Source organism: Thermobia domestica, chromosome 18 (genome assembly GCF_964235325.1).
Source record: "Thermobia domestica chromosome 18, izTheDome1.hap1.1, whole genome shotgun sequence".
In the NCBI taxonomy this organism is placed as follows: domain Eukaryota; kingdom Metazoa; phylum Arthropoda; class Insecta; order Zygentoma; family Lepismatidae; genus Thermobia; species Thermobia domestica.
This window is the reverse complement of record NC_137471.1, coordinates 128,895,729-128,910,028: the sequence shown is the minus strand read 5'-3', so window position 1 is coordinate 128,910,028 and position 14,300 is coordinate 128,895,729. Positions and strand designations below refer to the sequence as shown.

General features: G+C 35.3%; 1 protein-coding gene across 1 annotated transcript in view; it reads right to left on the bottom strand.

The window, feature by feature from the left end:
- Positions 1 to 14,300, bottom strand: part of LOC145675243 (heat shock protein 105 kDa-like) — a 94,497-nt gene that overhangs the window by 61,021 nt on the left and 19,176 nt on the right. Inside the window, exon 2 of the mRNA XM_081745626.1 lies at positions 9,825 to 10,026. Within this exon, the coding sequence (XP_081601752.1) occupies positions 9,825 to 10,026 (202 nt within the window). The remainder of the gene's footprint in view (positions 1 to 9,824; positions 10,027 to 14,300) is intronic.

Below are 14,300 nucleotides of genomic sequence, written 5' to 3'. Positions count from 1 at the left end.
ATTACGATCGTGCTACCAATTCGTCCTTTTCCATAGGTCATTTAAACTATTTGCTCTATCTATACGTTAATACTTGGCATATATTCATATATTTGGAATTTGCAGATAATGCACGTAATAAGACATATTAGAAATGTTTCGTTAAAAGTTTCGTTTGTAGATCTAATCGACATTTCTCTCAATGACATAGATGTCGCTGCTTCGTGTTGAACTGCAGAATTCCCTCGCGTTCTTGAAAATTTCCCAGTTTAGCAGAGTTGGTAATTCTCGTAATTTCGGTCGATTTAAAGTTTTTTGCTTCTAATTTATTTATTTTAAAGCTAATATCTAACACAAATATTAAAAACGGGTTTGTTATTAACGTTTCCTTCTGGAACGAACTTCCGAAATTTCGAACATATAAAGAAAACGGATATATTTTCAAAAAACTTCAAAATAAAGAGACGCGTCATTTAGTTTGCTCATAGTTGTACCAGTGACTGATATGGGTCTGCCACTCCCAAAAATCACATAAAAAATTCACGGTAAATATCCTTATCAGCGACATACCGGAAGAAGCTATTTTTTAATCAAACAGTGTAACATTTGGCTCTATTGTTGTAAAAAGTATAAGGTTTCAAATCTGGAATGTTAGTTTATTAAGGCACGGCGTTAGGGGTCCACTTGGGGCAAAAGATAAGATGGTGGATTTTTATTAAGAATATCCCAATTTTATTCTGAAAATACCCGTGAGTGTCAGATTACTCACAAATATCACATAATTAGTGTTCGGATGCTCCTTGCATGCTCCAGTGATTGATATGAGGAAAGAACCCCCTTACAAAAATCACAAAAGAATTCACGATAAATATTCTTAGGACGGACGGACGAGAAGAAGATAGATACATCTTATAATTAATATGTAATTTGTCATTATTCTAGGAGAATATTTTGATCATTTTAAAATTCAAATCTACTGTAAATGAATATCTTCCGTCAGTGTTACAGCTTTGTTGTTATGGGGTAACTGGAATATAATAAAAGAATTTTGCCTTTTTAAAATGAATTATGATTCTTACGTATTTTCTGCACACTTAAGCAAAAACCATTTCGAAATAGAACAGAAAAATGGCAGTAAAATATGTCGCATTCGTAGGAACTACAGAAAAAAACTGAAAAGTAAGATTTTAAAAATGAAAAGTCTAGTCTAGCTTTAAGTTTTAAAAATATCATTAACCTAATGTAAGACAGATAAAATCAACTTACTTTTATTCAGCATACCCTCCTGAAGGAGCAAGACATAAATTAATACATTTACTAGATGCACTGTGAACACCTTCTCCAACATATCTGGAGTAATCATCTCTACACTCTGAAGAATGCTTTGTTTCAAGTTATCTACATTGTTACATGATTTTTTGTAGGCAATTTGATTTAGGAAAGTCCACAAGAAAAAATTGTATGGTGTAAGATCTGTACTTCTCGATGGCCATTCGACACTTGATCCCACAGAAATAAGTCGTTATTCAAATTTCTTTCTCAAAACATTTGTAGCCGTACTTGAGCAATGCTGTGGTGCTCCATCTTGCATGAACAATAATTCATCACTTTGACCTAAATTTAAACGATCAAGTTCGGCAAATATCTAACCTCTTAGTAGTTTTTGGTATGATGCCGTTGACACATTTTCATCAAAAAAGAAAAGTCCTTTCACCCCAGTAGCAGTTATGCCACACCAAACCACTGTTCCTTGTTTGTCCATTGACACTTCTGATCTCACGTTCGGCTGCATGATGATCAATATCTTGCATGTGATAAGGACGCTGAACCATTTTAAGAAGAATTTTTCTTCATCAGAAAACATAACTTTAAACAAGAACATGGGGTTTTCATTTACCTATTCAATGAACCAGATACAGAAATAAACTTGATCACCATCATCACTTGCACACAACTCAGAAACCATTCGGATCTTGCGTGGTTTTATCTTCAAGTTTCTTAAAATTCTTTGTAGCGTAGTTTTCTTAATATTTGAACCTAAGCTTCGACGAGCAAGGGATTTCCGCGGTGAACTAGTAACAGATAACAACACAAGTCTTTTTGTTTCTTCTGTAGATACGCGTGGAAATCTTGCACTTTTCTAGATGCAAGATGGACAGTGTGAAAACAATTGCTGCGGAACTGTTTGTAGAGACGGTCAATTTGCACGTCGCGCACTTTTAGTCCGAGTTCTTTAACTATTCGGGATCTTGTTGCTTTAGCAGATTTTTCTGACAAAATATACCATTCAATTATATTAGCATGCTGATCCTGAGTTAAAGATTGCATGATCAAAAAACACCACAGTATGAATGTACTCTTAAAATGTAATGGAAACGACAAGCAATGCACAAACGATTAAGCCAGTCTACCCCCTAGATTCACGTCTATGTGAAGTTCATTTCCGAAGAAATCGATCTAACCCAGGTGTTGATTACAGACATAAACTCCTACTGAACTCGGTAAGTCGTAAATCGTTGGTGTATTGCGATAAGAAAAGATTTGAAACTGTTGTCAGTTCAGATGAACAAGAAGTTAAGCCAAGAATTAGAGGATGTTTTACAAAACAAAGGGTTGCTGACATTGTTTGAAATCAATTTAGAGTATGACGCCAACGTATGATAAGGACATGGACGTTCTGTGTTTCAGTGCTACTTAAACACACGTCTCTTATCCTGTATTCTGAATGGGTCAAGAGGAGCATGGAAGATAATAAGAGAAGGTGGTGTGGTTTTTTAAAGTGATTGTGGGACTCGGGAGGGGGAATTGAAGTCCCAAAATGGCCACTGGCACATGAAAGTAGCTTCTGGGCATTAATTTTATGATATTTCCGATTATTTTGACGCTCATAGCAAATAAAGAAACGTTTTAACTTTTCTTACCGGCCTTGTTCCCCCAATGAGAAGAAGCTGTAATAAAACTAGAGACGCACGTAACATCATAGATGCAAGGGGAGGAACAAAGGGAGGAATGTTGTGTTTTCCAACCAAAACTCCTAATTTTCCAACCAAAACAATAATTAGAGAAAACTGGTTCCCGCATTTTACATTAAAACTCCAATTAAATCATTGCAATTTTGAGTTCACCTCCCTAAAAGAGATCCATACATTTAAAAAAAAAAGACTATTGTCGCTTCAGCTTTATTTCTAAACAAACATTTTTTTCCACAATAATGCCAAATTTCACATTAATTGTAAAAGATATTTAGGTTCTGCCAGCAGGTCCTTGCGTAAGAACATTCATTATGATTTTTTTTTAACTTTTTCAAAGCTGGTTGTAGCCCCATATCACTAACTGCTAACATGGAAATAGCATTGGATGATTAATTCTGTACGTCATGAGATTAATTTTACGCTCATTGGAACACCCAAAATAAAACTTGGAATTTTAATGTCCAATCCCCTGTACTCTGCAGAACCAACAAATTACCCTTTGCACCCTTGATCCTTGTTACAAAAATAACAGTACAGAACTGAAAAACGTGTACCTTTTTACTAGAATAAAGCCAGATTTCATATTACGTGACAAATAAAAAAAAGTTTCTTCCAGTATGTCCCTTCCAAAGCAATAATGGCATTTTTTGTGATTTTTGGAAGGGGTTGTGGCCCCATATCAATCACTAACAAATGCAAGGAGCATCGGAAATTAATTCTACGACCTTTGTGATTAAGCTAACGCTCACTGGCACTTCCAGAATAAAATTTGAAATCTTTATAAACTTCCAAATGCTTATGCTACGCCCCCTGTGTCCTCTAACGCTGTGTGTTACCAAACTAACATTCAAGATTTCAGAACGCATACCTTTTTACTATTACACCAAATTTCACATTAATGTACCAAAACAAATGTATTCCCGTATGTTCCTGCTAAGGATATTTATGGTCATTTTTATGTGATTTTCGTAGAGGGGTACAGCACTGGTCATGCACTGGTACATGCAAGGAGCATCCGAATGTAAATTCTGTGCCATTTGTGATTCATCTGAAGCTCAATAGCATTTCCAAACCAAATTTTGGAACTTTATAAAGATCCACCATCTTATGCTACGGCCCCTGTGACCCCTTCAGGTGGTGCATTACCAAAATAACACTCCCGTTTTTAAAACTTTACCTGCCTACTACAATAACACATTTCACATTAATTGACGGAAACAAAATAGTTTTTCCCGTATGTCCCTTCAAAAATTTTTTTTTAAAAGTGAATTTTTAATGTGACTTTTGGAAGGGGGGCTGTAGCCCAATATCAATCACTGACACATGCAAGGAGCGTCGGAAATTAATTCTGCCACATTTGTGATTAATCTGACGCTCACTGGAGTTTACAGACAAAAATGGAAAAGTCCCAAATGCTTATGTTATGCCCCCTGTACCCCCTGAAACTATTTTGTTTCCGTCAATTAATGTGAAATGTGTTATTGTAGTAGGCAGGTAAAGTTTTAAAATCGGGAGTGTTATTTTGGTAATGCACCACCTGAAGGGGTCACAGGGGCCGTAGCATAAGATGGTGGATCTTTATAAAGTTCCAAAATTTGGTTTGGAAATGCTATTGAGCTTCAGATGAATCACAAATGGCACAGAATTTACATTCGGATGCTCCTTGCATGTACCAGTGCATGACCAGTGCTGTACCCCTCTACGAAAATCACATAAAAATTACCATAAATATTCTTAGCAGGAACATACGGGAATAAATTTGTTTGGTACATTAAGGTGAAATTTGTGGTGCGTTGCCAAACTAACATTCAAGATTTCAGAAGGCATACCTTTTTACTATTACAACAAATTTCACATTAATTTACCAAAACAAATGTATTCCCGTATGTCCCTGCTAAGGATATTTATGGTCATATTTATGTGATTTTTGTATAGAGCTACAGCCCCATATCAGTTACTAGCACAAGCAAGGAGCATCGGAATATAAATTCTGAGGGTATTTGTGATTAATATGAGGCTCACCGTCATTTCCAAACCAAAATTTGGAATTTTTATAAAGGTCCACCATCTTATGCTACGCACCCTGTCCCCCCCCCTCAGGTGGTGCGTTACCAAAATAAAGATTTCAAAACCTTACTTTTCTACTACAATAACAACACATTTCACATTAATTGACAAAATCAAAATAGTTTTTTTTTTTCGTATGTCCGTGTAAAAAATAATTACGCTGAATTTTTAACATGACTTTTGGATGGGGCTCCAGCACCATATGTTACTGGCACATGCAAGGAGCATCAGAATATTAGTTCTTTGGCATTTGTGATTAATCTTACGCTTACTGGCGTTCCTCAATTTTTTTTTTTTTTTTATTTTGGTAACACTCCACCCACCACTTTTTATAGAACTTGCCCCCCAAAGGGGAAGCCTTACTCAAAATAATGTTTAGGACGACTCCACTAGCATTGCGGATGAGTGTCCTTGTCCTTGCATTTTGTATTAAATAACACTCATTTGTACCAAAATCCTTAGCAATAGTTGTTGGAGAAAACTGCTTCTAAAATTTAACATTGAATCTCCCATAAGGAAAATGAACTTTTGTGTTTACGGCCCCAAAAGAGGGGCTAAACAGTAATTTTCTCTTATTTTCTTTTGAAATTTAAAACAATTCAGGCATTTTCCAATACGAATGCCAAATTTCACATTATTAGTGTGAAAACTTCTTCTTCTACCAGTGCTCTAGAAAATCACACGAATTATGGAATAGTCTCTCTCTCTCTCTCTGTATATATATATATATATATATATATATATATATATATATTGCCTTTCATATTTCCTTGTCTGGGAGTTCCACGTGTATGTCTGATAGAATAAAATAAGTTTTGGACTTATTTCTATAAAGAGGACTAGATCCTGGAAACAATCTTGACTTAATTCATTCAATTTAGACAGTTAATATTTTGTACTCAATCCAGCCTTGAATTGTTTACACAGATTTTTACAAAAGTGTTAATATTTACAATAATTTTCAGGTTTTTAAAATTTGGTATACTACAATACTTTAAAAGACTCTAAAATACAAAATAAACAAATAACCTGTATAGCATCGTGTAAGAAATTGTGTTTGTCAATTACACACAGATCCTTTCGCGCACAGTGAACATAACGCACGCATTACATGTAATGATTCTGGTCACTTTCCCTGAGCACTTGCCAGATATATTTTTTATTATTTTAATTTCTTTATACAAACACTACATGTTTCTGAAGTTGTTGCTCCTGCATCTAGAAAGTACACAATACTGACTTCGCTTTCGATTGACTCCAGAAGTTGATGAATATCAGTAACTGTTTTCTATAATTGTTTCGATTTCACAGAATCCAATTTCAAAGACTTTATCAGACGAAATAAAAATTTGTGTTCTGTAATATTTTTCCTTGTCGTCTTTTTGTAAATAATCCAAGGATTGATTCCTGAAAGATCAAGCATATTGTAGAAGGCGTACACCAGCCAACCGCACTTGTCTGATTGTGGAATTAGACAGCTTCATGTTTGTTCCTGAATCTTTCAGTTACTTACTCAGAACACTACTGAAAAAATACTATGGACTAAACAATCTTGTTCTTCTTTGCTTGACGAATTGTGTCGCCTGCTGTTTTAAGTGCAATGGTGCTGTGAAGATGCATCTTGACATTCTGGTAGTATCCGAAAATTATCGTTTCACTCGATTAACTGTAATAACATTGCTTTCGCTCTTGCTTTTAGTCATGTATTTAGTTTTAGACTACTGAAAAAAGTGTCGATCGTCATATTATGTCATCTGTTTGCATAATGCTGCATAAGTTTCATTACATGTTCTGCCGAAGAATCATTGTCAGGTCGATGTTCTTCTTCACCAAGGTATGGGAAGTGATCAAAAACGTATTTTCAGTCAGCACCAAGTAAAAGTTAGAATTTAAAATCCGAATTTATCAGGCTTGAATGAAACTGCAACGTGCTTTGCAAGGAAAAAGCTATAATCAGCGGTAAGTTCTTCGGCAGATTTGAAACTGGTGAAACTATCCTCGGTATAGATGTTCATCACAAAAGATGTTAATGCAAATTTATCTGTCTGAAGTCTCAAAGATCTACTTGAACAAAGGTCGAAACATAGATACATCATATTTATCCCTGCCGTTTCTCATTGTATTTCTAAAAATAGGTATACCTCAGGCGTCTGATTGCATTAAATCAAAACCAAGGTGACTAAAAATTGTAAATCTTTTATAAATCTTTAGCGCATAAATCAAGCTAATGAAAGCATCTAAGTCTTAGAGAGAAACAGATTAAGAATTGTCTTTCAATTCAGTGCTTCTGTTTCTATACGAAACTTAATGTGCCGTAACATAAGTTCATCACAAATTAGCCACCAAGCTGTGCATACATGAACATTATTATAATTATAATTACGTTTGGTAAATGAAGAACGTCCTGGTGAATCGTAAATCCTTCTTACGAAATCTCTCTTCTTTTCTAGCTCCAAGATCACTGCCACTCCAGGCACTACTCATATTTTTCAAGTATAATTTGACTGGAATATAGAAGGTGTGGACAATCTCTGTTGCTTTATTCCTTCAGGTGGATTACCCATAGACAGAGAGCAAAAACTGACAGTTTGAACATAATCTTCATCAGAACTTCGGCATGACGAGTTATCATCGTGGAGTACAAGCTATCTTCAAGTCTTGTTCATGGATAATTTCACCTGCATGTGATATCGAACCATCATCATCTGATATTTCTTCCGATACGCCAAGCATGATAGTCAATATTTGTTCTCTCGATTTTTGTTTTTTTATTATTTACAACAACGAAAATTACACACGAAATCTTTCTCCACAAAAAAGATTCTTCTCCACATAATTGTTTGTTTCAAATGTGTTCGTGCATACTTTCCCTCCCTTGCCTATCTCTGGCCTAATAAAAGGCAATCCCCACAATAAAAAATGGAACTATATCGTAAATAGAATGGAATACAGCCCTTTATGAAAGGGCCCTGACCCTGAAAGAAGAAAATAGAATAGTGTAAATCAATATGGAAAGCCACTCGTATACACTACTTCATTTATATTTGATTTTCTGTTAAACTGTTTTGTGTAGGTTGTGATTTTCATACACGGAAAATTTTGCTTTCACCATATGAACATTATTGCTTTTTTTATCATTGTGACTTCGTATATAATGATATTTCAGGAATAAATTTATTTTACAGTTAATGCAGAATATACGTACATTGATATTGATAATGTATGACATCTATAAAAAAAGGTGTAAAGATATATTCACTATTTCATTTAAACTTTATTTTCTCTGAACTTGTTTTATGTGGGTTGTGGGTTTCATGAACGGTGCCACAGAATTGCCAACCCAGATACAACTTGAAAGAAATAATCTCACAGTTAATTCATGAAAAGCCAAGAATTTACCATCTGCTAGGTATATTTGAACAGAAGATCGTAGTGATCAAAATACTGCTCTTTCTAAAGGTAATTTCATTTTCAGATTGGATACACATAGTAAAGTTTGTTATAACTTCACAAGTAACTATACTTCACAATTATTTTACAGTAGATTATTACTGTACAGGATTATTTTACAGTATAGTATACAGGGTGTCCCAAAAGTAGGTTTACAGTACCATACTGATCAGCTCATTGCATTTTATATCATTACTTATTGTTATCCATCAAGTAGACTTACACGGAACGGACATAAACCTGTCATCCGAACATCCGAATCAAGCCTAGTCCATTAGATAAACATATCAAAGATAAGTTCATGCACAAATATTAGGTGCCATGGACAACGGAGTAAGTCCTTGGGGCCCATTAAACTTGTTAGTATAAAGAAAATTGTAGACTCGCAGTGAAATAGCTATTGTATCAAGTTTTCCAGAGATGCTATGTATGAGGGCCCATAACATACTTAAATAGGAAAAATTCGATAAAGTAGGGAAAATTCCCTCCAGAAATCCCTCCCATCAACTTTAGCTCCCTGTGGAGTGACCCTGAGTAAAAGCACATAATCCAAATGTAACTCGAAAATACTATAGGGGATAAGAAATGACTGTACCAAGTTTTGTATTGCTATGCGGAATAGATATGAGGAAAAGCTTGTAGACCTATATCAATATACGCTTTCCCATCATATCTATTCTATCTACCAACACAAAACTTGGTACAGTCATTTCTCATCCCCTATAGTATTTTCCGAGATACATTTGGATTGTGTGCTTTTAACCAGGGTCACTCCAGAGGGGTCCAAAGTTGAAGTGAGGGATTTCTGGAGGGAACTTTCCCTACATTCTCAAAATTTTCCCTCTTCAATAACGTTATGAGCCCAAATACATACCACCTCTGGAAAGCTCGTTTCATGGTGAAGGGAATTAACTGTAAACCACGACTTTCCCGTGAACAGTGTTGATACAATAGCTATTTCACTGCGAGTCTACAATTTTCTTTATACTAACAGGATTAATGGGCCTTAGCGACTCACTCCGTTGTCCATGGCACCTAATTTTTTGTGCATGAGCATATCTTTTTTATATTTATCGAATGTACTATGTTTGATTCGGACGTTCGGATGACACATTCATGACTGTTTCTTGTTTCTTTCTTTATTATTGATTCTTAATGTGTTTTTACTTATATGTTAAGCTCGGAACAGCCGAAGTAAACAAATCCATAAGCTAGAATGGTATACTTGATCAATGCAAGGGTGTATAACTACTTTTGGGCTCCCCTGTATATATGAGTAATTAATCAATTACTGAATCAAAAAATTAACGTGTTGCCGAAAATTTCTACTGCAAATAAAGTTGTAAATAAGCATACCTTGATTCCTATGCCGCCGTCATCTCGTCTTAAAATCTCGAATGGCAAGAAATTGATTTCCTGTTTTTGGACAATTTGGTTGTCGTAGAGTTTTCCAAGAAGTCTTTTGAATCCAAAGACGGTGTTCATTATGTTACCTATCATTTGACTTTTCGCCACACTTCCGATTATTCTGTTTTTCTCTGTGAATGTCACATATGATCTAGAAAGAGAAAAATATCAATACACAACATATTTTTTAAAATTAACAATACAGAAAATAAAACAAAATCCAAGTGAAAATATGATAACCATCCGATACTAACACTGCCTTAATACATACTTTTTAAATGTCACTTAGGTTGAGCGAGGATCTATTAGTTGATTCGGAGTGGTTACTTGGATTGGAATTCAGAGTCGCTTTCAGCACTGAGGTTATATGAAATGTGGATTTTCATCTTAACATGGGATCCGAAAAATATGAGCTGCCGCCAGGAACTGAACCCAGATTCCGCGCTGATGATGCGTTAGCTAACATTTAGCCTCAAGAGAGCTCAATGAATCGTTGTACTTATGTATCGATTGATTCATGTTCAATGGCAATATGAGAAGCTAGGCTCTATGTTCCCGTCACGATAAGGCTAATAGTCGGCACGTGTAATTCATAAAATAAATTAGGCTAATATTGTTCATAAAATAAATAAATTAAGGTAAAAATAAAACGTCTAAATAGTGAAAGTCTAATTAAGTTCCACGAAATAATACAATAAAACATATACACTATACAAGCTATTGTGAGCACAGAAGTAGTAGTAGTAATGGGGACACCGTACCTAACTTTTGATTATCCTCAATGAGGGTCCCCAAGGCCTGGGGTCAATGACATAGGGGTACCTAGAACCACCCACTCTAGATTTTGGCAGGGGTTCCTTGGCCCACCTCCAAAAATTTTGGCAGGAGTACATACGAACACCTTCTTAAATTTTAGAAATTCCCAAATCTAAAAATTTGGTGTGGCAGCCTAGGACCATGGTATGTACCTCTATCAGTATTGGGGTCTATCTTGTTTCCTTTCATGGGTAAAAAATTGTCAAAAATCAAATTTCGAGGTTTTGACCTAACTTATATCCTTTGATGAGGTTTAATTACTCTACGTGGTTATATGAGCGTATACAGGGGTCCATTCCGTTTCATAAGACATGGGTATGTTGATGCATCCCTTTAAATTTTGGGAAGGGGTACCTTGGCCCTCCCCTCAAATTTTGCAAATTGCCCAATTTAAACATTTGGTATAATAGTATAGGAAGCTAATATAGATCACTATAAATTTGGGTGGTTCACCTCGTTCTCTTTTAGGTGTACAAAATTGCCAAAATATAAAAACGTAACCAATACGTTGTACCACGTGTTTTGTTTTGACCCAATTGATTCCCTTAGATGAGGTCCTATTACATTATATGATTATATGGTCACCTATAGGTGTCCATTCCCTATCATAAGACATAAGTACATTGATGCACCCCTTTAAATTTTTAGGAGGGGTACATTGATCAACCCCTTCAATTTTGTAAATTGTCCAATTTAAGCATTCGGTATCATAGTACAGGACCTCAATATGTATCATGATAAATTTCGGTGGTCCATCTCGTTCCTTTCAAAGATACAAAATTGCTAAATTTTAGTATAACCACGTGCTCAGTTATTGACTCAACTTATCCTCTTTGATGAGATCATATAGGGTTATAAGTTGTGGACGGGTATCCCCTTTCAATTTGGTAGGACCCTTAAGGTGCCAAATGCTAGTTCGGTCATGTGATCGATGATTTGTTTTTGATGCGCGAGTCTTTCATACGACGTCAGGTCCCTGGTCAATGTTCTCTATGAGTTAGGTTTAAATTTTGAACAAGAATCATGGCATTTAAAAATGTTTTCAACTTTCAAACTAAAAAATTCAAAGCAATTTTTTTAAAGAAAAGAAATTGAAACGAAAACTTTCAAACAAAATTTTTCAAGCTAAAAAATTCAAAACGAAACGAATAAAAGATTTGCAGCCTCAAGATGGACTACATTTGATTATTATTGATGATCATATGGGAGAAGTGAATAGTGATATTGTTGATTTGCTCACGAAAGGATCACATCATCGAAATATTCGTGTGATTTTTATAACACAAAATGTATTTCATCAAAGTAAAGCAAATAGAAATATGAGTTTAAATTGTTCGTATTTGGTGTTGTTTAAAAATCCACGTGACAAGTCACAAATCAAGCATATGAGTTATCAAATCATGCCTGAGCATCCACTGTTTCTACAAGAAAGTTATGTAAACGCAACAAGAAATCCACATGGCTATTTACTGATGGATCTTAAACAAGATACACCTGATGAAATGGGAATTCGTACAAATATTTTTCCCGACGATTTCCATCATTACATTTACGTACCAACAAAACATGTTCAAGTTATTGTGCTTGTGAAAAGGGTGACAGTCTGTCATGATGTCTTCTACAGTGAAACACGCTGATCTGCTACGTGCTCTGCACAAAGCTAAACCGAGGTTGCGTAAAGCTATTATTGCCAATGCAGACGCTTCATTTATTCATAGTATTTGTGAATGTTGTTATAATGTCTTAAAAGGCAATGTTTCACTGACAAGTGCGCAGAAGGCAAAATTGAAGCGTTACAAGAACACGCACCGCTAACTCGTTGGACAATAGAAAACCATTGAAAAAAGAAGAAAAATTTAGCCGTACAACAAGGAGGATTCATACTTGCACTACTTGCACCTACTGTAGGAAGTGTGTTATCCAGTATTTTTTTTAAACAATAAACATCATGGAACATAGCAGGAAGATGGTTTTAGTGCCACCAGAAATGCTTCAACGAATGCATGCATCATTATCCAACGTGAGTGAAAAACGAGAATCGTGGAATGCAATTTATATTGAATACATCGTATGCAAGTGATGAAGAAAAATGGAATCAGTACAACAGAACATTACAGAAATATCTTTATGTGATACGTAAACAAGAAGAATCAATACCACTTACAATTACATCAATGAAACCTGATGGTGACCTTCGGAATATTGATGATAGCACGAAGCAAGAAATTTTAGCCGCCATACCACAAATGTATCGTAAGAAAGCCGAATTACTATTCCATCGTTTAAAACAAGATGACGCAATTACGTGGCATCATAAAGGAACAGTGTACATCAACGATAATAAACTACATGGATCCAATATTGTAGATTTAATTTGTGATGTGACTTGACCGAGGAAACATACCAATCATCAAGGCTGGGAATTGTTTTGCAACTACCTTGCATCGTCAAACACACCTCAAGAATTAATTGGTAATCCACGAAGATTAAACTATATTGTCAAGCATAATAGTACAACAGCATCTGAATGATCTGCACCACCAAAACCTGCATCAGAATTATTTTCTTCCAGAGAAGAAGAAGATGATGATGATGATGTTTTAGAAGTCCGACCAAAAAGAAACGTATCATTCCACAATGGTCAACGTACCAACCATGAACAAAAAGTTGAAAACCATTTATTATAATCCAGCACATCAAGAAATTATGGCAAGCCACAGGAAAATCTATACCTCTTGCCAAAATAAAACTTTGGTTAAACAATCAACCTACCTACACGTTACATCGTCCGGTACGTCGTCGTTTCCGTAATGATTTTTATCTTGTCAACAATATTGATGATCAATAGGAATGTGATTTAAATGATTTACAATCACTTCAAAACTATAATGACAATTACCGTTATATTCTTACAGTGATTGACGTGTTTTGTCGGTACGGATAGTACCGGTGTCGGTACCATTAAAATCAAAAAGTGCCGAGGCTATAGTGAATGCATTTGAAATGATTTTCCAGGACAGGAAACCAATTGTGCTACGTAGTGATCAAGGAACTGAATTTACCAACAAGACAGTACAAAAGTTTCTCAGGAAAAACAACGTGCAACAACAAAGGATCCAGATATTAAAGCCAGCATCGCAGAAAGATTTAATCAGGCATTGAAACATCGTGTGTGGAAAAATTTTAACAAATATCAAACGTACAATTACATCAAAGTATTGACTTTACTTGTAAAAGCATACAATGAAAGTCGACATTTTAGTATTAAAATGGCATCTGCAAACGTTTCTCAAGACAATTTACTGGAGGTGTGGCATAACGTATACGACGAAAAACTACAACGTTGAAAACAAGATACCGATTTATCTTTTGGTGATACTGTTCGTATTAGTAAAACATAACGTATTTTTGACACGGGTTACCTCGAGAACTAGACTTGGGAAATATTTAGAGTACAAGTCACTGTACCAAGAAACCCACCAGTGTATCAACTAGAGGATTTAAATCATCAACTCATCGATGGTGTTTTCTACAGAGCAGAATTACAACCAGTACCGCTCCCTTCGACGTTCCTCATCGATGAAATATTAAGTACAAAAACAAAGGGTC